The 26,447-nt window shown below is 41.5% G+C and overlaps 1 protein-coding gene across 1 annotated transcript in view; it reads right to left on the bottom strand.

Moving 5' to 3' along the window:
• Window positions 1-10,750: 10,750 nt before the first annotated feature.
• The window catches only part of LOC138842646 (collagen alpha-4(VI) chain-like), a 64,763-nt gene continuing 49,066 nt past the window's right edge, over window positions 10,751-26,447 (bottom strand). The window contains exons 13-18 of the mRNA XM_070045381.1: window positions 25,285-25,375; window positions 23,296-23,958; window positions 21,438-21,534; window positions 20,747-20,976; window positions 14,509-14,652; window positions 10,751-10,899 (exon numbers count right to left, since the gene is read on the bottom strand). Of these exons, the coding sequence (XP_069901482.1) occupies window positions 10,751-10,899; window positions 14,509-14,652; window positions 20,747-20,976; window positions 21,438-21,534; window positions 23,296-23,958; window positions 25,285-25,375 (1,374 nt within the window). The remainder of the gene's footprint in view (window positions 10,900-14,508; window positions 14,653-20,746; window positions 20,977-21,437; window positions 21,535-23,295; window positions 23,959-25,284; window positions 25,376-26,447) is intronic.

The following is a 26,447-nucleotide window of genomic DNA, read 5'->3' on the forward strand; positions in this document are numbered from 1 at the left end:
TAACTGTGTTCATTTAGGGAGCCTGAGAGTGGGTGCTCTCTTGATCTGAGAGTGGGAGATCTCTAAGTCAGATGTTCACCACTTTCCGGTTTCTTTCTTTTTCTGTTTTTTTTAAGCCTATTTTAATAAGAAGTTGGAAGGAGAAATATCAGGTCTGGCTGGCTGGTCTGTCACCATAGTACCCAGGGTCCTCTGTAATTATCTTCTGAATACACTGCTTATTTGGTATGCTTATGTTGATGACTATCGAAGTCATTGGTAAGAAATAAAGCTGTCAGTGTGACAACTTTTCTAAGTCAAAGAATCTTCCACCCTGAGGTTGGATAAAAGCTCTGATTCTCTGTGAGAGCTGATACTTAGAACAGAAATGTTTTATGTGGGCCCTTTGGTGGCTATGAGGAGTTCCTGTCCCTAGGATACCTACTTTTTTTTTTTCCTGTTGAAGTAGAGTCAATTTACAATGTTGTGTTAGTTTCAGGTGTACAGCAAAGTGATTCAGTTATACATCTATCTATCTATTTATTCTTTTTCAGAGTCTTTTCCACTATATGTTATTACAAGATATTGAAAATAGTTCCCTGTGCTATATAGTAGGCCCTTGTTGCCTACCTATTTTATATATAGTAGTGTGTATCTGTTAATCCCAAACTCCTAATTTATGTCTCCCCACACACTATACCCTTTTGCTAACCATAAGTTTTTTTCTACCTCAGTGAGTCTATTTCTATTTTGGAAATAAGTTCACTTGTATCATTTTTTTTAGGTTCCATAGGATTTCTATTTTCTTCTTCCCATATAGCTCTATTGACTCTCCCTGGAAAGAGAGACAGAGAAGCTTATCAGTTCCTTTGATTTGGATCATATTTAAGACAGAATACTGAAAAATTACACTCTAAAGGCAGGGAGTTGAGTTCACCTTTTAACACTATTTTTCATCTACTCTTTCTCATTTCCTCACCAACGCTCCTTCGGTTGATACATTTATCTTGAGCTCCTGTTTAGATCCTTACACAGACAGACCAACTCATTTTACTATCTCTATTCTTTCTCCTCCAATATTTTATTTTAAAAATGTTCAAATATACAATAAAGTTGGAAGAATTTTACAGTATACCCTCTACCTGGATTCTACCATTAACATTTTACTCTACTTGTTTTAATACAGAATTAGCCATCATTTTAGCCATTCATGTTTTTTTTAATGCATTTCAAAGTTGCAGACATCAGTACACTTCCCCTAAATACTTCAACCAATGTACCATTAAGTAAAGTTTAATATTTGCTTATGCTTCTCTTCTTTTGACATAAAATTTGCATACAATTAAATACACAAATGTAGTGTGCCTTTGCTGAGTTTTGATAAGTGCATACACCTCTGTAATCCAAACACCCATCACTATTCCCACTCTTGGCAATCACCACTCTCCAGTTTCTCCCCTACAATTCCCAGGGTGACAGCTTTGCAGCAAAGAGCAGCTAGTCCTAACTAGAGCAAAAGGGCCCGGGGCTCCAGGAGAGATGCAAAGAGGTAAAAATAGATAAAATAACTGTTTTTGAGGAGATTGGGAGGGAGTTACACTTCTCACAGCATTTAGCAATGAAATAGTGATGCACATAGAAATGATTTTCAGACAAAACAAACAATAAAAAGAGTGACTATTACTCCCAAAGTTGCATGAAATGTACAAGACATGGCTGTGCTGGGAATAATATTTATATAATCATATCAATAGAAACACTGAACATTGATCTCATTTAAATAAATATAATTATTTGGAAGATGTGGAGAAGGGAAACAGATGTGATTAAGAAAACCTGTAGTAAAATTCAATAAAGAATATCTAAAACTCAAAAATCAAGGAAGACTTGTGTAAGAATATTAAACAAAAGAACAAAGTATTGAATATGATTGTCTTTGGAGAGCTTGAATTGAGGAAGTAAGGGGAAAGAAAATTCTATCCTCTGTAGTTACCTTAGTAGAACACATTGATTTCTTAATCTATGTACAAATAAAATCTTATTAAAAATTAAAGTTAAATTTTAAGCAAAGGAATAAATAAATACTGTGTGGCAGATTTCCAATTCCATTAATATTATGTGCTATATACAGATGTGGGGGGAACCTCTCACTTAAAAACAACTAGAAATATTGGTGAAATACACTAACATTTTAATTCTATACCTGAGTTTAAAGAAAGTGAGAGGAAATTCCTCCCCCCAATAAAACCAAAAAGAAACTGAAAGCATCATGGCATAATCTGCCAATTACAGAAACCAAGAGACTTAAAATTTAATGACCCCTCAGGGACAGGACAAAGCATTGCATCTATATAAGGGGTTGGAATGAGACCCCTACGTAAAACCAAGACTCTCAAAGAGATACTCTCTTGTTGAAAGAGGGTATCAGAAAAGAGGAAGATGACAAGGAACTTATCCTCCTTGCCCTGGGCCCTGAGTGGAAGAACTGTGTCACCTGATAATTTATAGGTAAAAGTCCACTCTCACACAGGACAGGGGTTCAAATGTACTATGCATGAACTTGGATCCCCAAGTTAAGAAATTATCATAAAAAGTGTTGGATTAAAAACAACCCTGGGATTCCTGGCAAAAGCCAACACAAATCTTCTTTGGAGAGCTGTATCCTTAACCCAGGGCTCACAGGATTCTGATGGATAAATTTCTGCCTTAACATAGCCCAAAACAAAAGTAGAAAATAAAGTATAAAGCGACAAGACAGGAAACAAATATCAATCTACTGTGAACAAGACCCTTCAGAAGCAACATATACTAAAATTAGAGTCTCAAAACTTCAGTTAATGGAATTATAAGCAAAATACTAAGTATACTTGAAATTATTAATTAGTTAAAAGAATGACAGAAAAAGAATATAAATATATGTAAAACAATCACTTTGCTATACACCAGAAACTAACACATTGTAAATTAATTATACTTCAATAAAAAATTTTAAATTTTTAAAAATTAGAAAAAAGAAAGACTGACAACATGAGATAGAAACAAGATAGCATCACAAATGATAAAGCAACTTTGAAAAATACATGTATAGTACATCTATATCTAAATGTCAGTGAAATTTAAAACTCTGTGAAGGAGTTATTTTCAATAATACTAATTGAGATCCTCACTCCCATCTGGATTGAAAGAATTGTTTCCTGGAATTTAAGTTATTTAAACTGTCTCAAGAAGAGATAGGAAAAAATGAATTAAATCCGTGAAGGATGTTGACAAAGTTTCCAGAGAAATTCTCTCTTTACACTCTCCCAAACAAACAAACAAGGAAAAAACACAAAACAACAAAAGGTTCAGATATCTTAGTCAATTTTTCAATAGAAGTAAAGTACAAAGAGTTGATACTATTTAAATTGCTTCAGCCCCAGAGAAAGAAAATAAGCTTCCAAATTTCTTTATAAAATTTTTTATTTTTTGTATTTTTTAATACAGTAGGCCCTTGTTGGTTATCTATTTTAAATATAGCAGTGTGTACATGTCAATCCCAAACTCCCAATCTATCCCTCCTTCTCACCCTTCCCCCATCGTAACCATAAGTTTGTTCTCTAAATCTGTGAGTCTGTTTCTGTTTTGTAACTGAGTTCATTTGTGTCATATTTTATATTCCACATACAAGTGATATCACATGATATTTGTTTTTCTGTGTTGACTTCACTTAGTATGATAATCTCTATGTACATCCATGTTGCTGCAAATGGCATTATTTCATTCTTTTTTGTGGCTGAGTAATATTCCATTACATGTATGTATAACACATCCTCTTTACCCATTCATCTGTTGATGAACATTTAGGTTGTTTCCACATCTTGTAAATAAGTGGCTATTGTAAGTAGTGCTGCTATGAACAAAGGGGTGTGTTTATCTTTTTGAATTTTTGAAGCTTAGATAAATGGAACCATACTGCATGCATGTTTTTGTATCTTTCTCTTTCTCTCAAAAATATTGTTTTAAGACTCAGCCATGTTACTGAATCTTAATTCAGCTTAATTCGTTCATTTGCTTTGTTGTACACCTTGTTTTAATGTACCACAGCATATTCACCCATTCTACTATTAACAGACATGTGGATTGTTCATGACTTTGGGGTTTTAAATTATGCTGCTCTGAACATTGATCCTGAATGTGTATGTATCCCAGTGATCACACACTTGAACTTCCAGGGAATATACTTAGGAGTAAGATTAATGGTTCAGCATATTTTTGTTTCAATGTTACTAGAAAATGCCAAAATTCTTTCTTGTTTTCACTGCCAGCAGCCACATCTGAGAGTCCCCATTGCCATTTCTCTGTATCATGGAGAATGGGCTTGGTAATGCTGCAGTAACACCCAAATCTCAGTGGCATAAAACAACAAAGGTATTTTTCTCAAGCATGTTTCATGTCCATCACAGAAAGCTGTTGCATGATCATGGCAGAAATCTGGCTGATGGTGCAAGCTCTAACTGTAACATCGCTATGTCATATAACTTTTTACTTTTCTAGATATATATTGATGTCATCTACAAATAGAGATTATATTATTTCTTCCTTTCCAATTATTCTGCTTCTAGATGCTTTCTCTAATCTAACTGCATTGGTCTTTTATATATCTTGAGGCAATATTATTAGATGCATACAAATATAGAACTTTTTCATCTTTAAGAAGCAACCCAAGGTCAGCCACCTGCCCCACACTGGCAGCTGCTGGTGGACAAATGAGCAAACTCGGCAACAAATTTTTTCAAATAATAATCACCTCGAACTTAAGGGATCTGTTAAAACAACAACCATTTATATAACTCATTGATGCGTGTTGGGCTCATTTGGGTGGGTTCTTTTGTCCTCAGCTGACCTTGTTTCTTTTAGCTGCTAAAGATAAGAGATGGGATTTTTTTTTAAAAAAAAGGTTTAATTTGCATGCAAAATTTAGAGAGAATTTAGAGGAGCAAAAGGTGTTTCTCTCATCTCAATTTCCTCAGCCAGAAAAGACTGAGGCTCATAAAAATGGAATCACTTGTGTAAGGTCACCAGGGAGGCTGGGGAGAGAGCCTGGTGCTGAATTCAAGTGCTTCAGGCTTGGAATTCCCATAACACCATAATGCCAGAAGGGAACCCCAAGATGTATTAAAAATATACCTTTGGGATTGTTCAAAATTAAAGGAATAATTCATCATGAGATCACAAGATGGCAAAAACCAAACAAAGGAGAAACATTGGGAAAGTGCTCAGTCAGCATGACCTCCACTCCAGAGTGCTTGGTAAAAATCCTTGGACTCCACTATACACTTTGATAGATGGCTGGGAACTGAGCTCTGAGCCTACAATCCTAAACCCACCAATTTTCTAGGATCAGCAAAATCCCTTATATGATTAAAAGTACAAGTATTAAGGGGAAATTGACAGTAACACAATAATGATGGGGGAATTTAACACCTCACTACACCAATGGACAGATCATCTAGACAGAAAATTAATAAGGAAACACAAGCTTTAAATGACACAATAGACCAGAGAGATTTAATTGATATTTATAGGACATTCCATCCAAAAACAGCAGATTATACTTTCTTCTCAAGTGCACATGGAACATTCTCCAGGATAGATCACATGTTGTGTCACAAATCAAGCCTCGGTAAATTTAAGAAAACTGAAATTGTATTAAGCATCTTTTCGAACCACAGTGCTATGAGACTAGATATGAATTACAGGGAGAAAACTGTAAAAAACACAAATATATGGAGGCTAAACGATACGCTACTAAATAACCAGAGATCACTGAAGAAATAAAAAAAATACCTAGAAACAAATGACGATGAAAACGCGATGATCCAAAACCTATGGGATGTAGCAAAAGCAGTTCTAAGAGGGAAGTTTATAGCAATAAAATCCTAGCTCAAGGAACAAGAAAAATTTCAAATAAACAATCTAACCCTATACCTAAAGCAACTAGAGAAAAAGAACAAAGAAAACACAAAGTCAGGAGAAGGAAAGAAATCATGAAGATCAGAGCAGAAATAAATGAAATACAAACAAAGAAAACAGTAGCAAAGATCAATAAAACTAAAAGCTGGTTCTTTGAGAAGATCAACAACCTTTAGCCAGGCTCATCAGGAAAGAGAGGGAGAGGAATCAAATCAATAAAATTAGAAATGAAAAAGAAGTAGTTACAACAGACACCGCAGAAATACAAAGCATCATAAGAGACTACTACAAGCAACTCTATGACCAAAAAATGGACAACCTGGAAGAAATGGACAAATTCTTAGAAAGGTACAAGCTTCCAAGACTGAAACAGGAAGAAATAGAAAATATGAACAGACCAATCACAAGTAATGAAATTGAAACTGTGATTTAAAATCTTCCAACAAAACAAAAGCCCTGGTCCAGATGGCTTCACAGGTAAATTCTACCAAACATTTAGAAGAGCTAACACCCATCCTTCTCAAACTCCTCCAAAAATTTGCAGAGGAAGGAAGACTCCCAAACTCATTCTACACAGCCAAAATCACCCTGACACCAAAACCAGACAAAGATGTCACAAAGAAAGAAAACTACAGGACAATATCATTGATGAACATAAATGCAAAAATTCTCCACAAAATACTAGCAAACAGAATCCAACAACACATTAAAAGGATCATACACCATGATCAAGTGGGGTTTATCCCAGGAATGCAAGGATTCATCAATGTATGCAAATCAGTCAACGTGATACACCATATTAACAAATTGAAGAATAAAAATTGATCATCTCAATAGATGCAGAAAATGCTTTTGACAAAATTCAACACTCATTTATGATTAAAAAAAAAAACTCTCCAGAAAGTGGGCATAGAGGGAAAGTACCTCAACATAATAAAGGTCATCTATGACAAACCCACAGTAAACATCATTCTCAATAGTGAAAAACTGACAGCATTTTCTCTTAGATCAGGAACAAGACAAGGATGTCCACTCTCGCCACTATTATTCAACATAGATTTGGAAGTCCCAGCCATGGCAATCAAAGAAAAGGAAATAAAAGGAATACAAATTGGAAAAGAAGAAGTAAAACTGTCACTGCTTGCAGATGACATGGTACTATACATAGAGAATCCTAAAAATGCCACCAGAAAACTATTAGAGCTAATCAATGAATTTGGTAAACTTGCAGGATACAAAATTGTTGCACAGAAATTTCTTGCATTCCTATATACTAACAACTAAAGATCAGAAAGGGAAATTAAGGAAACAAACTCATTCACCATTGCAACAAAGGGAATAAAGTACCTAGGAATAAACCTACCTAAGGAGGTAAAAGACCTGTACTCAGAAAACTATAAGACACTGATGAAAGAAATCAAAGATGACACAAACAGATGGAGAGATATACCATGTTCTTTGATTGGAAGAATCAATATTGTGAAAATGACTATACTACCCAAAGCAATCTACAGATTCAATGCAATCCCTATCAAATTACCAATGGCAATTTTTACAGAACTAGAATAAAAAAATCTTAAAATTTGTATGGAGGGCTCCCCTGGTGGTGCAGTGGTTGAGAGTCCACCTGCCGATACAAGGGACATGGGTTCGTGCCCCGGTCCAGGAAGATCCCGCATGCCGCGGAACGGCTGGGCCCGTGAGCCATGGCCGCTGAGCCTGTGTGTCCGGAGCCTGTGCTCCACAACGGGAGAGGCCACAACAGTGAGAGGCCCACGTACCACACACACAAAAAAAATTTGTATGGAGACACAAAAGACCCCAAATAGCCAAAGCAATCTTAAGAAAAAACAAAGCTGGAGGAATCAGGCTCCCTGACTTCAGACTATACTACAAAACTACAGTAATCAAGACTATATAAGTGGCACAGCTTCCATCATGAGGGCTTTGTGGCACAATAAATGCTACCAAATTAAAAAAAAAAAGACAGTATGTTGCTGGCACAAAAACCGAAATATACATCAATGGAACAGGATAGAAAGCCGAGAGATAAACCCACACACATATGGCCACCTTATCTTTGATAAAGGAGGCAAGAATATACAATGGAGAAAAGACAGTGTCTTCAATAAGTGGTGCTGGGATAACTGGACAGCTACATGTAAAAGAATGAAATTGGAACACTCCCTAACACCATACATAAAAATAAACTCAAAATGGATTAAAGACCTAAATTTAAGGCCAGACACTATAAAACTCTTGAGGAAAACACAGGCAGAGCACTCTATGACATAAATCACAGCAAGATCCTTTTTGACCCACCTCCTAGAGAAACGGAAATGAAAACAAAAATAAACAAATGGGACCTAATGAAACTTAAAAGCTTTTGCACAGGAAAGGAAACCATAAATAAGATGAAAAGACAACCCTCAGAATGGGAGAAAATATTTGCAAACTAATCAATGGACAAAGGATTTATCTCCAAAATATATAAACAGCTCATGCCACTCAATATCAAAAAAAACCAAACAACCCAATCCAAAAATGGACAGACCTAAATAGACATTTCTCCAAAGAAGACATAGAAATGGCCAACAGGCACATGAAAAGTTACTCAACATCACTATTAGAGAAATGCAAATCAAAATTACAATGAGACATCACTTCACACCAGTTAGAATGGGCATCATCAGAAAATCTGCAAACAATAAATGCTGGAGAGGATGTGGAGAAAAGGGAACCCTCTTGCACTGTTGGTGGGAATGTAAATTGATACAGCCACTATGGAGAACAGTATGGAGGTTCCTTAAAAAACTAAAATAGAATTACCATATGACCCAGCAATCCCACTACTAGGCATATACCCAGAGAAAGCCATAATTCCAAAAGACACATGCACCTCAATGTTCATTGCAGCACTGTTTACAATAGCCAAGACATGGAAGCAACCTGAATGTCCATCAACAGATGTATGGATAAAGAAGATGTGGTACATATATACAATGGAATATTACTCTGCCATATAAAGGAATGAAACTGGGTCATTGTTAGAGATGTGGATGGACCTAGAGACTGTCATACAGAGTGAAGTAAGTCAGAAAGAGAAAAACTAATATCGTATATTAACGTATATATGTGGAATCTAGAAAAATGATATGGATGAACCAGTTTGCAAGGCAGAAATAGAGACACAGATGTAGAGAACAAATGTATGGACACCAAGGGGGGAAAGTGGGGCGTGGGTGGTGGGGGGTTGGGATGAACTGGAAGGTTGGGATTGACATGTATACACTGATATGTATAAAATAGATAACTAATAAAACCTGCTGTAAAGCACAGGGAACTCCACTTCACTGTACAGTAGAAACTAACACAACATTGTAAAACAACTATATCCCAATTTTAAAAACAACTACAAAGCAGTCAATTCACACAATGATTAAACCCTTAAACAGCAGAGTGAGCCAAGCAGATGCCAAATCACTTCCAAACACATTTTAATTCTAGTTTTAGGCCACCAAGTGATTCATTGCATGAGATTTGATGTCACTTGACCTTTCTGTCTCAATACCTTCATCAGAAAAATGAATAACCCCGAAGGAATGCGTGATGATAATTAATGAACTGACAGATCTAAGAGAGAAATTTAAAACACGTGAAACTTCTTCCACTTGACTGATGGGTTACTGTTGCCCTGGTGTCTGAAATAAACATCTAAAAAGCAGAGAGTTTTTCTAGAGCAAGAGATACGGAAGGGAAGAAAATGTCAAGTATTGTTGGGGGAGCATTTCTAACACTCTTTGAAGACAGGCAGAGAGTTAAAAAATCAGAACTGTTGGGCTCTACCTCACAGGCCTACAAGTCCTGTACTTGCCCAGCCTTGAGACTTAAGAAAGAGCCCAGAGTCAACAACAGAGACATCAATGGTTTCATGGATGGGGGAGCTTACATGTCTGATGCTCCAAGGTCCTGGAGCAACATCCCCACCTTGTGCGCTGAAGGTGAGCAGGACATGGCTGCAGTCTTCACTCCCTGGGGGAGGGGGAGGTTGCCAGTTATAGGGGGAGTTGACATCAGGTTGGCTCATCAGTTACCAGGGAAACTAGCAGAGGGGCATGCCTCTCACCACTCCTTTGATAAGCTATCATAGTGGAGATGTTCTGGTCTAAAGATTAGATCCATCACTAGCTGGGGCAGGGGCAAGTATGTAAGAAGGTCAGTCATGTGAGTAGGTGTAGGTGAAGCAGGCACTGGTCAAGCAGGGGATGTACAGAGAGCAAGAGAACAGCCATCTTGAGTGGCCTGATCATACAAAAACCAAAAGGAAATGTGTCAGCCCTGTACATGGCAGGGAATTCCAGGGTGAAAAGCCTTATGGTCTAAGGAGATGAATGAGCAGATATTATAAAAATGATGGGAAAGGGGCAAAAAGTGTGTACAGGAAGCCTATAGGATACAATGACTAATTATTTCTTGGAGGGATAATCAGAGAAGTTTTCACAGAGGCAATGAGTGCTGAGCTAGACTTTGACACAGATAATGGACCTGGTACATAGTAGATGCCTATTAAATATTTTTCAAATAAATGAATTAAAGCCATTACCCACAGGAATACCACCAAGGGCAAGAGCATGGATGGATGGAATATGGAATTTCCAGGAAACTACAAGTGATTTATTTAGTATTATTGCTCAAGTGAAAATCTGGAGGGAAAGAACAACTTCTATCATTGGTGAGGCTGGAGATGGATGCAAAGCCCAGATCTCTGAGGGCTTTCATGACATACTCAAGTTTTTTGAGTGTGTCCTGTTGGATTTGGTCAGCTGTGGAAATATGGAAACTGAATGCAAAAGGACATTTCAGGTGGAGGCACTGTGATGGGCATGGAGATGCACCACCCAGATCCCTCTTCAATGAAGGGCTCATTGTACCAGCTGCTGGTGACAGAGGAAGGGGGCAGGGCACAACCTTTAAAAGAATGATAGCCGTTGAGGATACAACATAAACTGGTTAGAACCAACTAGGTCCAAGATGGCAGATGAGTGACTTCTGCCAGACTTTGAGCCTCAGTATACGCTCATGGTAACACATCAACACACTACATGACACACCCAAAGGCACCATGACAGTTCCAAGGCTGACCATAAAAGGTCAAAAAGTGGATGGTGGCCCAATTCCTGGAAATCCCCACCCTTTCCCCAAAATAGCTGGAATATTCCTCCCACTCATTAGCCTATGAAATTACCCATCCCTATAAAAACTGAAAACCCCATAACCTGACGCCTCTCACCTCCTGAGATGGCCCACACTCTGTCTGTGGGTTGTGTATCTCCCTGAATAAATCTTTTACTTTACTATGGCTCACTCTTGGATTCTTTCCTGCAGAAAGCCAAGAACCCACACTTCACAGCTGTCCCAGGGACTCACCTGAGGCCCAGGACATGACTATCTTCTGGCGCCCCACTCTCTTTCCTGCAACACTGGGAGTGCTGTTGGCAGACAGCCTTCAGCTGGGCCCCTGCAGTGTCTGCCACAGCTGCAGAGCTGCCTCACCCATGAGCATGCCCTTCCTGGGGCAGCCCATATCCAATGGTCATGGGGGCAGGGGATACAGGCCCAACCATTCCACCTTGGGGCAACTGCTCTCTGTGGAGTTGGCCAGGCTGTCATGAGGATTGTCCTGCATCACAGCCCAATTTCCCTGTTTCTCTCCCAGGCTTAGGGCCAGACAAGAATCCCCAGGGGTGAGGGTGGGGGAGCATCTGAGGCAAGGAAGGAAATTCCATCCTTCTGTCTCAGCCCACACTCCTTCCCTGTGGCTCTGACCTTTCAGGATTATCTTGTGGAAGCTAATGTTTGGGAACGAATGGAGTAAAGCAAAAGGAGCCCTAGTGTTAGGGTCAAAAGGAGTTCAAGACCGGATCCTATTATAGGTCTGGGTCAAGGCACTTCACCCCTCTGAGAATGGGAAGAACAAGAGGAAAAATTGGGAAGAATAAGACAAACATCTGAGATTTAGTGATGGAAGTGAGTAAATTCATGAGATAATATGGGAAAGTGCTTCATAAACTGTATATTCATCATTTCAATGAAAACTATCTAAAACATCTGATAATTGTTTCTTTCCCTTGGTCAGATTGTGTCTGTGCCTCAGGGTTTTTCAGGTAAACTTTCTGCGGGGGTCAGAGGAGCTCCATGGAAGGGTATACCACCGCCTTGTCAACGATGGGAGAACTGCAGTGGCCCCTGTAAGCACGCCAAGGATGGGAACAACCAATATCCTTGAACGTGTCCTCTTACTATTGAAGTTTTGCCTTTGCATCCCCAACCCCAGGACACAGGAAGGGCAGGGTAGAAGTGAGAAGTGGAAAATAGATCCCAGCTCAAATTACATCCCATCCTCAGGATGGATAAGCTTGGTCCCTTTATGCCCAGGCAGCTGAGGCCATGCTTAAAACAGAAATGCATACACACCTCGGCAGAAGAGCAGCTCTGCTGGGCTAAAGGGAACACCTGCTGTTTCTTTCCCATCACATAGATGTTTTAGCCAAAATTGGTTACCATGTAGTATGTTAAGGAAGAAAAAAAAACAGTATCCTAGGCATTAGAAAAAACCTGGGTTATACCAAAATGGTTACCTTTGGGAGAAAAGATGATAGGTGATAGTTATTTCTTCCATGTACATTTCTGTGTTTTATGAATTTATTACCATAAACACACAGTTACCCTTTTGTGATCAGATAAAATAATTGTCATAACAATAGATTAAAATTCTCATGTTTCTATGATCAAGCTTGTTCCCACTCCATTTGTAGTGTCAATGGGCTTAAAGGAGGAACAAAGAAATTCTAGAAATCACAGCTTTCGTTACTAAACCAGGAACTTGCCAGAAAGCAAGCTCCACTCTGGATACCTAGGGGCAACCACAAGCTGCTGGTGATCTGTCATGGACCAGATGTTTGTGTCCCCCCAAAATTTGTATGTTGAAGCCCTAACCTCCAATGTGACTGTATTTGTACTTGGAGATATGGTCTTTAGGAGGTAATTAAGGTTAAATGAGGCCATAATGGTAGGGCCCTAATCCTATAGGATTAGTCTCCTTATAAGAAGAGTCAACAGACAATGACTTCTATCTGTGTCTCTGTTTCTCTCTCCACACAGGAAAGGCTATTTGAGGACATAGTGAGAAGGCAGTTGTCTGCAGCCAAGGAAGAGAGTTCTCACCAGGAACAAAATGGCCAACAGCTTGATCTAGAACCTGTAGTCTCCAGAACTGTGAGTAATAAATTTCTGTCCTTTAAGCCACCCAGTCTATGTATTTTGTCATGGCAGCCTGAGCTAATACATGAATGCTCCAGAGGCCCCGCACAAGGCACCCTCAATACCTGGTAGCTCTAGAATTCAATGTAGTTCAGTTCTGCCCTGAAGCTGAATCCAAGTTCAGAGGCCTGGAGAACTGAACTGTGAGCCAGAAGCTCTTGCAAAATTACAATCATCCTCACTATCTATTGGGTTGGCCAAGAAGTTCGTTCAGGCTTTTCCAGATGATGTTATGGAAAAACCCAAACGAATTTTTTGGCCAAGGCGATATTGCAAAATATTTTATCCAGGGTGAACCTAGACCCTTAGTTCCATATATGTATTGACAAGATCAGCCTGAATTGTTGGATCACCAAGTCTTGGAGGATAAGAGTCATTGTAGTTGATGTCAAAGGATCCATCCCATAGCAAACTCACTGCTGTTTCCTCTCCATCAACTGTTACTTCACAAAGTATAACACAAATCACAGTGAGTGGTATCATACATGGTCTCACACCAAGTGATTTAATCTAGAATGCCTTTATTTTTACACTAGGTAGTAAGGATGAACTTCACATTAGATGTCCCCTTTTTTAGACCCCTACTTGACTAATGCTTCCATGTTCTCTTTCTTTTTTTCTTTTTTTTTTTTTGCAGTATGTGGACCTCTTACTGTTGTGGCCTCTCCCGTTGTGGAGCACAGGCTCCGGACGCGCAGGCTCAGTGGCCATGGCTCATGGGCCCAGCCGCTCCATGGCATGTGGGATCTTCCCGGACTGGGGCACGAACCCGTGTCCCCTGCATCAGCAAGCGGACTCTCAACCACTGTGCCATCAGGGAAGCCCTTCCATGTTCTCTTAATGATAAAAAAGGAAATCAAGTTTCAACTCATTTCCAAATTAGGTTTTACTTACAATGTCAAGAAAATTTCCTTTTTGCTATAATGCCAAGAAAATTTTTAGGTAAGGTCAAGTTCAAGTTTCTTTTTCATTCAGTTTTAAATCATTGAAATAACTTCCAGGAAAGTTTTGGTTCATTTTCGAAACTACTAGAATGCAGTATTTTACAAGTCATCTGGCCAAGCTCTCGCTGGCAGGAAAAACTTCACAGGGTGAGGAATCCTACTTCTGAGGTTGTGGCATGGGCTTCATTGCTTATGAGTTGAGTGGCACTGTCTCAGGAAAGTTAATCTCCATTTCATGAATTATTAAAACAGAGGCAGAAGCACTGACACTCTGCCTGCCTGTATAGGGGAGTTGGAACACACCGAGCCTCACATTCTCCCTTGCTCTCGAATCGGTTGGCATTGCCCCTGCAGCCGCTATACCAGAACTGTCGGCAAGCCTGTCCCTTTTCATTATAGGACCATTTCAGGACATAATCCTGGCACTCACTTTCCATTGGATCCAGGGAACAAGGACCTGCAAGAAAATGAATGCAGAGAGAGCTGAATTTCCTGCATGAGCATGACAGAAAAGAAGCAATGGTTTGGCGTTCCAGACCTAAAAATGAATCCTAACCTCACCAAAAACTGGCTCTGTGACCTTCAGCAAGTAACTTACCCTCTCTGAGCCTCAATTTCCTCCATCATAAAAGCAATATTAAAAAAAAAAAAGCTACATCACAAGTTTGTTGTAAGGTGTCACAAAACACACATGAAAGGGGCAATACAGTTAGAGCTATTATTTTGCACAGTGTCTAGTATATGGCACATACACCAGACAATGTGTAATGAATGAATGAATGAAACAATAAAGCTTTCCTCAATAAAATGCTAGCAAAAACCAAAACAGCACATTAAAATCACCATATACCATGATCAAGTGGGATTTCTCCCTGGGATACAAGGACGGTTCAACATACACAAATCAATAAACATGATCACCACATTAACAGAATGAAGGATAAAAATCATATGATCATCTCAATAGATGAAGAAAAGGCATTTGACAAAATTCCAGAGAACTACTCACTTGCTTATTATGCTAATTTCCTCTTTTTTTCAAACTGTCTCAATCCCTTGCCTAATCCCCAAATGTTCCAGCCTTCTAATGGTCTAAGCAAATCCAGCTAATTTATTACTGTACCCTGACACTAGCCCAAGAAGTTAAGCTATCTATTAAAAGAAAAGCATGATGTTCCTGGAAAATAGCATTGAATAAACAAGTTACAACAAGAGCAAGATCTGGAATGCCTGTTTTAAATTGTAAATCAGACATGAATTTACCCAGGTCTATAACCTCTGCCTTCTGTGGAGAACAGATTTCCTTGGGCACACTCTATATCGGAGAAAAATATTCTTGTCTTGGGTCGGCCCTACAGCACAGAATGATGATATCTTCCAGATAGTTTTCCCTGGGCCTTCTAAGCACTCCCAAATAAAGAGGATATTGTCTTCAGAAAGCAATTCATGGTCCATTCGCAGGAAGTTGCCTACCCATATCCCATTAGTATAATCAGCACAGACCAGTTTTCTTGAAGGGTTGACCAGATGTGCTAGACCTCAGAGAATGAGATACATTCATGGGAATTGTCTTCTGCCTTGAACAAGCACATCAGAACTGGCCTGTTTCATGACTCCATGGAGGGTGTAAGACAGCAAGCAGTGAGAGCCCAGGAGAAGAAGCCAGAGCAAACGCTTCTCCAAAACCTTGGTGGGAGTAGGGGGGTGTCAACAGAAAAACACTTCAGTGGTGACCTTTTGACTCTACTCTGTATGTTCAACAAATGGATTTAGGGCTCAGCAATCAGCTGGCACCAACCTCTACCATTACAAACTGATTCCAAATGGACAAGCCAAGGACTAGTTTAAACAAAGCACTCACTTTTCCTAGTGACACTTTATGGCTTTGGTCTTTAGAAGCCCCACCCTTGCCTTTAGTCTGGGAGATAATCAAACAGGGGTTGCTTCTTCTAGATTATACTTCTTAGGGCCGCACTGTCCAGTAGAACTTACTGCCATGAGGGAAATGTTCTATATCTGCCCTGTCCAATACAGTAGCCACTGCTCATGTGGCTGCTGGGCATTTGAAATGTGGCTACTGCAGCCAAGGAACTAAATTTTTCATTTGATACCATTTCAAATTATTGAAATGGAAATAGCCAGTGTGGTGCAGCTATAGGTGAGTAAATCCTTACTGCTTTGAACTAATTATCTCTAAGGTGTTCTTTGTAACCTAACACTCAGGAAGTCTCAGACTCAATTTTTTTATCAGTATGATATGGTATCAGGGGACATTTCACCCACACAGTTATTGATAGCTTCCAATTTTACATTTGGTGTTATTTTTACCATGAGTAGTAACTTTTGCCTTTTCAGAAGAACGCTGAAGCAGGGTCAGTTTTACTGAAACAAGTCCACGGAATCCAGGAAGGAAGGAAAGAAAAGGGGGGAGAGAGAGAAGAGAGCTGGAAAGGTATGGAGAGCAGCGACAGGGAAACTGCTGTTTTACCGAGGCCACTTCTCTCTCCTGATGTACGTCTTATAACATAACCCTATCGGGAGGAGAAAACCACAAAATAGATCTGTGCACTCTGGAAATTACACTGAAATTGAAAATATATCAAGATCAGCCTGGCTGCTGGAAAGAGAGAGGACATTCATTTAATTCTTCACTAACAGATGCAGCAAAATGTGCCAGAGCTCCAGCAGAACTTGGCCTGAGATGCAAGGGCACGGGGTGGCTGGGGGAGCTCAACACTACTTGGGGCCAGAGAGGGCTCCCAGTCTGGGTAACACTGGCCTGAGCAGTAAAAGATGAGCAGATATGGTCCAGATGGGCACTGTGGAGAGGATGCAGAGACAGGCTGGTGAGGGGAACGATGGCATGGGGACATGGGGTAAATACCAGGGTAGAAAGGCTACTGCAATAGCATGAAAAGTGTATGCAGGTCAGTGGCGGCCAGTGAGACCCTCAGGACCACGCAGAAGCCCTCGTGCTCTACCCAGGCACCCAACCATGATCTCATGACAATGGGGGAACCACAGAAGAAGAGAAATCACATGGCCAGATCTGAATTTTAGAAAAAATAATATGGTCTTCAGAATGCAATTGGGAAAAGGACAAACTGGAAGAAACAAGACCAGTTAGAAGGCACTGCAATTACATTTGAGGTGGATGGCAGGGTATGAAGAGGGAAGATGTGGAGAAGGGGATGGGTCCGAGGGATGCTGAGGAGGGCGCCACGCCAAGATCTTGTTCGCAGTTGGGGGTGCAGGTGGGGAGCAGAGAACAACTAGTGATGTGTGGGCTTGGCTTTCCATTTCTGGGCCAGTGTGGTTCCTTCCAGTAAAGGAATAAAAGGAGAGAAGTTTCCATGGGAAAGTCAAGGCCAGTCTGCTTAATTGGGTTTGAGATGACAGTGGGCATGTCCAATGATGTAGTCTGGAGGATAGTTGAACATTCTGGTCTGCAGCTCTGGAGAGAGTTAAAGGTGGAAGACATGGATTTCGAGTTGTTTATACAGAGGGGATAGTTGAAGTCACAGTAGGAAAAGTTGTCTGGTAGTGTGTGTAGACGGCTTTGAGACAGGACCTAGGGAAGGCATTATGGATTTACCATGAAATTAATGAAGCCTAAGCTTCAGGGCCCCTTATGTGCATATACCTCTTCTAAATAAATATTTACTTTCATCCTTAATTTCAATGATTTTGTATTCTTTTTCTTACAGAGGGCCCCCTAAGTTGTATAAACTTCAGGCTCCATAAAAGCTGGATCCCCCTATGAGGATGGACCTGGGGAGAGGAGCTCACAAAGATGGGCTGGTCAGAAGTGGAAGAAAAGATAATGATGTTGTCTCTGAAATGCAAGTTGAAACTACAGTGAGGTACCACCTCACACTGGTCAGAATGGCCATCATTAAAAAGTCTACAAATAACAAATCCTGGAGAGGGTGTGGAGAAAAGGGAACCCTCCTACACTGTTAATGGGAATGGAAATTGATGCAGCCACTATGGAGAACAGTATGGAGGTTCCCCAAAAAACTAAAAATAGAGTTGCCATTTGATTCTGCAATCCCACTCCTGGGCATATATCTGGGCAAAAATATAATTCAAAGAGATACATGCACCCCAATGTTCATAGCAGCACTATTCAGAATAGCCAAGACATGGAAGCAACCTAAATGTCCATCAACAGATGAATGGATAAAGAAGATGTGGTACATATATACAATGGAATGCTACCCAGCCAAAAAAAAGAATGAAATAATGCCATTTGCAGCAATGTGGATGGACCTAGAGATTATCATGCTAAGTGAAGTCAGTCAGACAAAGACAAATACCACATGATATCACTTATATGTGGAATCTAAAATATGACACAAATGAACTTATCTACAAAAGAGAAACAGACTCACAGACGTACAGAACAGACTTGTGGTTGCCAAGGCTGGGTGTGGGGTGTGGGAGAAGGATGGATTGTGAGCTTGGGGTTAGTAGATGCAAACTATTATATATAGAATGGATAAACAACAAGATCCTACTGTATAGCACAGGGAACTATATTCAATATCCTGTGATAAATCATAATGGAAAAGAATATGAAAAAGAATATATATATATACACATTGTATATATATACACACATTGTTTTTCATATTCTTTTCCATCATGGTGTGTATATATACACATTCTTTGTGTATGTATAAGTGTGTGTGTGTGTGTGTGTGTGTGTGTGTGTGTGTGTGTGTGTGTGTATTGGGTTGGCCAGAAAGTTCGTTCAGGTTTTCCATAAGCTGTTTTGGAAAACCCGAATGAACTTTTTAGCCAACCCTATATATATATACATATAACTGAGTCACATTGCTGTACAGCAGAAATTAACAGAACATTGTAAATCAACTATACTTCAATAAAATAAATAAAAAATAAATTTTAAAAAGGATGTTGTCTCTGAAGCCGAGATAGAAGGGAGCTTGAAGAGGAAGGCCGTGGGCAACAGTGGCCCAGGCCCGAGGCACTCCAGTCAGCGAGGTCTGACAGAGCTCTGTGGTCCTTCTTGGCATTCAGTACACCCTTGAAGACAAGAGACAGCTCCTTCCTCTGACTGGAGGGCAGGGAGGAAGGCTGTGGGCAACACAGGGAGTTGCAGGAGCTTGCCCTTGGCTACCTTTATTTGTGAAAAACAAAGTGCTAGAGGAGGAGACGTGAGGAGGTGGTGAAGGCTGAGGATGGCTTCGGGATGCAACCAGAGAGGGAGCCGGCCAGAACCAAGGAGCAGAGCACATGGGAAATGCTGGAAACCTTCAAGCCCCCTTGAGTATGATTGGATTCGACCACCTGGAAGCTCTCTTCCATCCCACTGGCCTTGATTTGGAGGGAAAAGATTCCTTCAGGCCGTGCTTCTCACTCTCCGTTGCTCAGTGGAATCACTGGGTCAGTCAGTCCCACACTCGGAGATTCTGATTGAATTGGTCTGGGATGAGATCTGGGCATTGAGAATGTTTAAAGATTCCCAGATGATTCTAATTTACAGCCAAAGTAATCCTTAGTATACTTGGCATACATTATATACCAAAAACATAACAGTCAACAAGACAAGTTTTTCTGTGTTTAATGTTTAGCCTAAGGAAGTGAAATGTTACTGTCCCTGCTGGGAGTGCCTATTCCTGTGTCTGTCTGGTTTTTTTTCTTTCCTTCAGATATGTGGTTGCTTTGGAATCTAAGAGATAGGACATATCAGCATCTTAACAGCTAACTTGTATGTTTACTGTGTGGCAAGTATAAGAATTATCAAGTTTTATTCTCAAAACAACCCCATGAGGTAGGCAGTCACATAATCCCCACTTTACAGATCAGAAAACTGAGCCACAGAGAGATTAAAATTGCTGTTCCATAGCCACCTAGATAAGAGCACGAGAGAGAGAACCATATAAGCACATCCAAAAACCTCTGGGTGGTGACCTCCCATTTAATCTAAGCAGGACTGACCACGCCACTCACTAGAAAGTTTCTCAGCTATCTTTTCCCTACCTTTTAGAAACTTCAGCATCAAATGCCGCCATATCTCTTTCTAATGTGTTTACTGTTTGGCTTAATTTGCTGATCACACATAAGAGGTGGCAATGGCATTGGCTGTAATCCAAAATCTATGCTACAGTTGTTTTAGATGGATCCAAAATGTTCCTTAAACTTGGTCAGAACACGCGTGGCCACTCACAGATGAAGGAGCCTTCTACAAGCTAGAGCATTTTCCCTCAAGGTCAGAAGTGCGTTCACCACTTCTACAATAGGGCATTGCTTCTCCACAAGGAAGTACAGACACTGCATGGGGTGAGACTCTGTAACACTCAGACAGCTTCCATTAGCTCCAGTTTTACACTCAGATAAAAGTCAGTCTTTGTATGTTTCCTTAAACTAGTTTCTTTAGCAGCATACATGAATCTGCATTTGCAAGGAAAGCTTGTAAAAAGCCAAAGTCTGCATGCTAACACAGTGCACAGGAATTTTTTTTTATGCTAAAGATTTTAAAAAGTAAATACAACCCAAGAAGCAAGGAGTAGTTGGGTTTTTACCAAAGGCAGTGCCTAAATTTCTTTCTTTTCCTGTTTCTTTTGGTTTTGTGTGCTTTTCTTGTTCATTTTCTTCAGCATCATAGCCACTCTTTTCATAGTTTTTGAGTGCTTCTTGCTGAGTGAAAGATGTCATCGTGGCTTTTCTATTCTCCTCTAGAAAAGAGCCTGTTGCTTCGAGTGTTTCCAAATCATCAGCAAGGACACATTTGCCAAACTGGCGCTTGGGCAACCTGCATGGAAACAAAAAAACATGAGAATGAGGGGGCGAGTCCTACCTGGTGCCACTGGGCACGGGAGCTTCAGGCTTGGGTATTTCCTGATGACTTCGTTACCACATCACCTAGCTGTTTTCCTAGGTTTGCAGAGGTGTTGGGACAGGTATCAGAATAATATGTTTAGCATTATCAACTTTACTGCTGGGATATGGGTTTAGAGGATAGGTAATGCAGTGGAATCGAAAATAGTTACTGTTTGCTCTTATACACTTACGTGATCTTTGAATTTTTTTATTGGCCCTGTATTACTCTTAATATTGAAAAATAAGAAAAGAAAAACAAAACCATATCAGAGTTGTCGAACACAGGAGCATCTGGGTCCCAATGGTTGGAGTCAAGTCAAGGATTGGCTTGCCTGTGACCTAAGGGAGACAGTTCCCTGCAGGGGACAGAGCCCAGCCCTGCCCTCAGCCTACCTCTTGACAGACAGGATGGGTTGCAGCAAGGTGTCCCCTCGGCTCGGGCCTCCACACTCTTCAATGAGCTCTGGGGGTGGATACTGGTTTGATCCACCTAAAAATAAAATAAAATATCAAATCAAATCAAATAAAGTGTAAAATAATATGAAACTCAACAGTAAAATGAAGTGAAAAAATGAAGTAAAATAAAGCATAAAGACCATTAAGACGTAAAACTTAAGACACAAAATAAAATCAAGTAAAGCATAAAATAAAGTAAAATACACAATAAAACAAAATAAAGAGTAACAAGATAAAATACAAAATCAAAAAGAATCCATTGACATAAAATCAAAAAGATGTAAAATCAAACAGCATAAAATAAAAACAAAAGCAAATAAAATACAAGCAAAATAAGAGAATAAAATGCATCCTATTGTATAATCAATATAAAATAAAATAACATAAAAGACTAGAACAATGTGAAATACAACCTAATGTAATAAAACATAAAAAATAAAGTGAAATTAAAACAGACTAAAAAACTAATCCTTTAGCCACCATCTCCCTCAAAGAAGCACTAGGCCGTCAGCCATCTATTACAATTCTCCCCTCCATCTTTTGCAAAGGTAAGGAATCTAAATTTCAGGGTGGTCCACTGACCTTTCTAGATTCACACAGCTCATTCGTGGCAAAGCTTGGACTAGAACCAATTCATTAACGTCCATACCTCTCAAATTACAGAAGCACAAATGCTATGTCTCTACTTCTAAGATGTCCATCAGACTCCCTTTATTCCTTCACTGACAAATGGACAAATGTTCCTCAAGGATCCCAACAGGGTTGTCACACCCGCTTACAAACTGAGAAACTAATGTGTCCCAGCAAGGAGGGCAAGTAGGCCTCCCATGTCACAAGGAGGCACCCCGCACATGAGTTGCTGTGGACTATGCACAGCTGGATAAAGCCCAAGACAAACTCCTATAAATATGACCAGGATAATACCCACCCCCAATCCTAACCATCTCCATCATCATGCTAGGGATACAGATTTGGCACCAGTTGCCCATGAACTTGGTTCAGCTGGAAGTGAGGCTACTAGAACAGGATGCAGGGAAGAATTTTGGCCAAGCTTCACTGTCACCGTGCCCTTCACTGGTGGCTTCATCTAGCCAACCTGAGGTGGGAGACCCCGGACTTCTGTCCTGTCTCCCTCACTTCCTGGCAAGTCCCTGAAGACCCTTGCTACCCAAGTGTGGTAATCAGCATCAACCAGGAGCCTGTTAAAAATGCAGACTCACCACTTTGCTGCAGCAGAAATTAAACACAACATCGTAAATCAACTGCACTTCAATAAAATTTTTTTAAATGCAGACTCTCAGGCCCCAGCTCAGACCCATTGAGTCAGAATCCAAATTTTAACTAGATCCCCAGGAAATGCATGTGCATGTTAAAATCTGAGAAACACTGTTCTATAGCACTAGATTCTGAATCACTGGATACAGCAATAACAGTAACAATGTCTTATGTGTATACAGCAGTGGTGCTTTCATGCAGGTATTTGAACGTAGGCTTCACAAATAGAGAAGAGACTGTAATCCTCATTCTGGTAAATGAGAAAATCAAAAGGTTCGGTGGAAACCTGAGGCCTCCCAGCCACCAGACAAGAAACCAACGCTAGGCTTTGCACAGTGTCAGGGCAACATAGCTCAGGGTTTTCAGGAAGTGGTGTGCTCCCTGGGGGCTCCCTCAGAGAATTCGGGGCTGCCTACACCTCAGCAAGATTGAAGGTGCAATGGGCACCCATTCACCCATATGCCAGGCTCTGTATGTTCCTCTCCCCACCCAGCATCCCCAGGGCTCCCCAACTGCTCACCTTTTAGGAGGTTCAGGAAGGCCTGCGTGAAGCCCCGGGCATAGGCCACCTCCGCGTCCGAGAGCCCCTCAAGGTGCAGCAGGTGCTGTTTGGAGGGGCTGCTGGCCACGCGGGTCCCCACGCCCAGGCCCAAGGCCAGCACAAACAGAGTGATGCCCTTGCACTTGGCCTCCAGGGACAGAGTCCTTAACTTCTCCCGGTCCCAGCTGCTGGTCTCACTGGCCACGATGGTAAAGAGGACCTGCACTTTCCTGGGCAGCAGGGCCACCAGGAGCAGCTTCTCCAGCGTCCACTCCAAGGCGTGGCCCAGGGCCGGGGCTCCCCGCAGGGGGTGGTCCATGGCCTCGCGGACATGCCTCTGCATCTGCATCCGGCGGCCATACGAGGTCAGGTGGAAGCCCTCGCGCACAGGTGGCCGCCCCGTGCCCGGCCAGAAGTGGGGGGTCGTGTGTGTCACCAGGGCTGGGGGGGCCCCACGTGGGGACATGCTCGGCTGCGCAGCCACCTTGAGGTTGTCGAGCATGGTGTCCACCAGAGTCAAGGCTGTGCGGTAGAGGTCGGTGCCCATGCCGACGGAGCTGTCCACCACGAAGGCCACGTCCGCGTCCACCGCCAGCGGCCTGGGCACGCCCAGCCCGCACTTCGGGGCCGGGATGCACTGATCTGCAGAGGAGAGGCGGGGTTACCACAAGTCCCTTCCCTTCCCATGGACACACAATTCCAGGTGCTCAGTAGGGAAAGCTGCTGCTGAGGGCTGCCTGCATGGGGTTGACTCTGCTAGTAGATGGGCACTGTCAATAAATGTGCCTGTTTCCCAGAAGGAAAAGTTGAGAGTATCTGATTCCTCGGTTAATGTTTCTAACCACTAGGCCATACGGCTTCCTAATCACTAGATTCACAGACTCCTGCCTGGTTCAATCAGGCCCGACCTCTTATGGGGGTGTGTGACCTGGGGCAGATTACTCAGCTTTCCCACAGCCTCAGTTTCCTCATGTCAGATGGCGATAATGATAATAATAATAATAGTACCTCCCTTATGAGGTTGTTTGTGATGTGTAACTTTAAAATGAGTTAATATATGTAAGGGCTCAGAACAACTCCTGGTGTGTAGCAAAAGCTCAGGCTCAATAAACACCAGCTAGATTTTTGCTTCTGCAGGAGGGGGTTGGAGGCCCAGAGAAACCACATGTCAAATAAGACGATGGATGGGAAAGCAGTTCATTGGCTGTAATATACTCTACAAATGGCAGTTCCTGTATTTGACCCAACCAAGTTTTCAGAGCCAAATCTCTCATGGCAGTGTTAGGACTTAGTCTGGATCCAGTAAAGGGAACTATTAAGTCCCCTTTTGCTTTCACCTACAGGACTCACTCTGGCCCCGGGTGACGTGGGTGTGGATGAGAGCTCTTCACACGTGGGCATGTGTGGGTTTCAGCATCATGTTCTTTCTGGCCCAGGCCAGTGTGGGATACAGTGATGGAAGCGGGGACTCTGAGACAGGGAACAACTTGCCAATACCCTGATGATGGCCAAAGGCAGTTCCAGGCCAAAAACCAGGACTCTTGACCTTAGCTCAGTGGTCTTCCCTTTACACTAAGGTGCCACTGAGGAAGGAACACAAGCCCAGCCATCCACAGGAACCTGACAGTACAGGTAAGTAAGCAGAGCAGGCCAGGGCTGAGAAGATAGGGAAGGGGCAGGGAGGGGAGGGTGGGGCACTAGCAGACACCCGCCCCTCCAAAGAGGGCTGGCACCACTCATCTCTGGCTGACTGTGGCCACAAGGGAATGCAGTGTCTGGGATTCTCCAGATTATTCTGACTTCCTAAGAAAAACTAGAAATTCAGACTTAATAGGAAATTCCCCAGTTCTAAAGTTCTTCACATACCAAGCAAATACACATGTGAGCAGCAGAAATGGCCTGTGGTCACCAGTTAATTCATCCTGTTCTGAAGACATCAGTCTGATCAGCAATGCCATCCAGGCTTACCATAGCAGAGAGTGCAGTGGGCCATGTTCTCCACGTCCTGCTGGTTCTCTGTCTCCCAGATATACAGATGAAATTTGTTGGTTCCATCCATCTAGTGCCAACACATACACAAAGTTATTGTTAGCTGAACTAAATCTCAGGCCATGTTTTTCATGCATCTCCCAATTCAGATGAGAAAAATATTAATATGCTATTTTTAAAGAACACATATAATTCTCTATGTCTAAATAATTTGGGACTTCTATTCCAGTTATTATAGTCACTTAGTTCTCTAGTCCTAACCTGGTGGCTGGACTACCACTGGTGTGGGCACAGGAGTTGTGGGTCTTCAGACTCCCAATGTGTGTAAAACTCAACAAACATCAGGTTGTGTTGGAATGAGGGTAAAGGAGTTGAGGCTTCAGTCATTTATAAATTCTGTAAATCTTTAGTGATTGTCCATGGTACGTGATGCCATGTGATGGGAGTTATTAACCATGAACATGCAGACCCTTCAAGAACACAGTCATAGATCTAGGCCCTAAATCATGAGGATGAAGAGAGGCAGAGACCACCAGGGAGGCCTCTCTAGAATATTCCTGGTGGTCAGAGCTGGGAAGAGTGAGGGGGAATCAGGGAAGGCTTTGTAGGGATGGCAAATCTGTTTATCTCCTTCACCAAACCTTTCCAATTATGATTAATTTAATAACTGATATCAGGTTTAAAAGACAAATAATATTAACAGTAATAAATCCAACAAGATCCATGCGAGAACTGGCTAGATAATCAACAAACCCATTCTCTCTTCTTCTGAGGGTCACAACTAGACTACAGTTCCCACCATCCCTTGCAGTTAGTTGGACCATATGACCAGGATCTAGCCAACAGCGTGTAGGTGGAAGTGATGAATGCCACTTCCAGGGCATGCACTAAGCTCCACTGCCTCCTCTGCCAGCCAGATGTAGAGGATCCAGAAAAGGTCTTGAGGCCCTCAGTCATGTTGGGGCCATTGACAGAAGGAGCTCAGGTCCTAAATGCAGCAAAGCACCCCTTTCCTTCACCCACACACCCAAGGACCCACATCGCTGGTGACAGATGCAGAAATAACGCTTTCTGGTGTTAAGCCCCTGAGACTTGGGCATGAATGGTTTCACAGTCAACCTGCCCTGGCTAATGCAGACTAC

Source organism: Globicephala melas, chromosome 4, assembly GCF_963455315.2.
Source record: "Globicephala melas chromosome 4, mGloMel1.2, whole genome shotgun sequence".
In the NCBI taxonomy this organism is placed as follows: Eukaryota; Metazoa; Chordata; class Mammalia; order Artiodactyla; family Delphinidae; genus Globicephala; species Globicephala melas.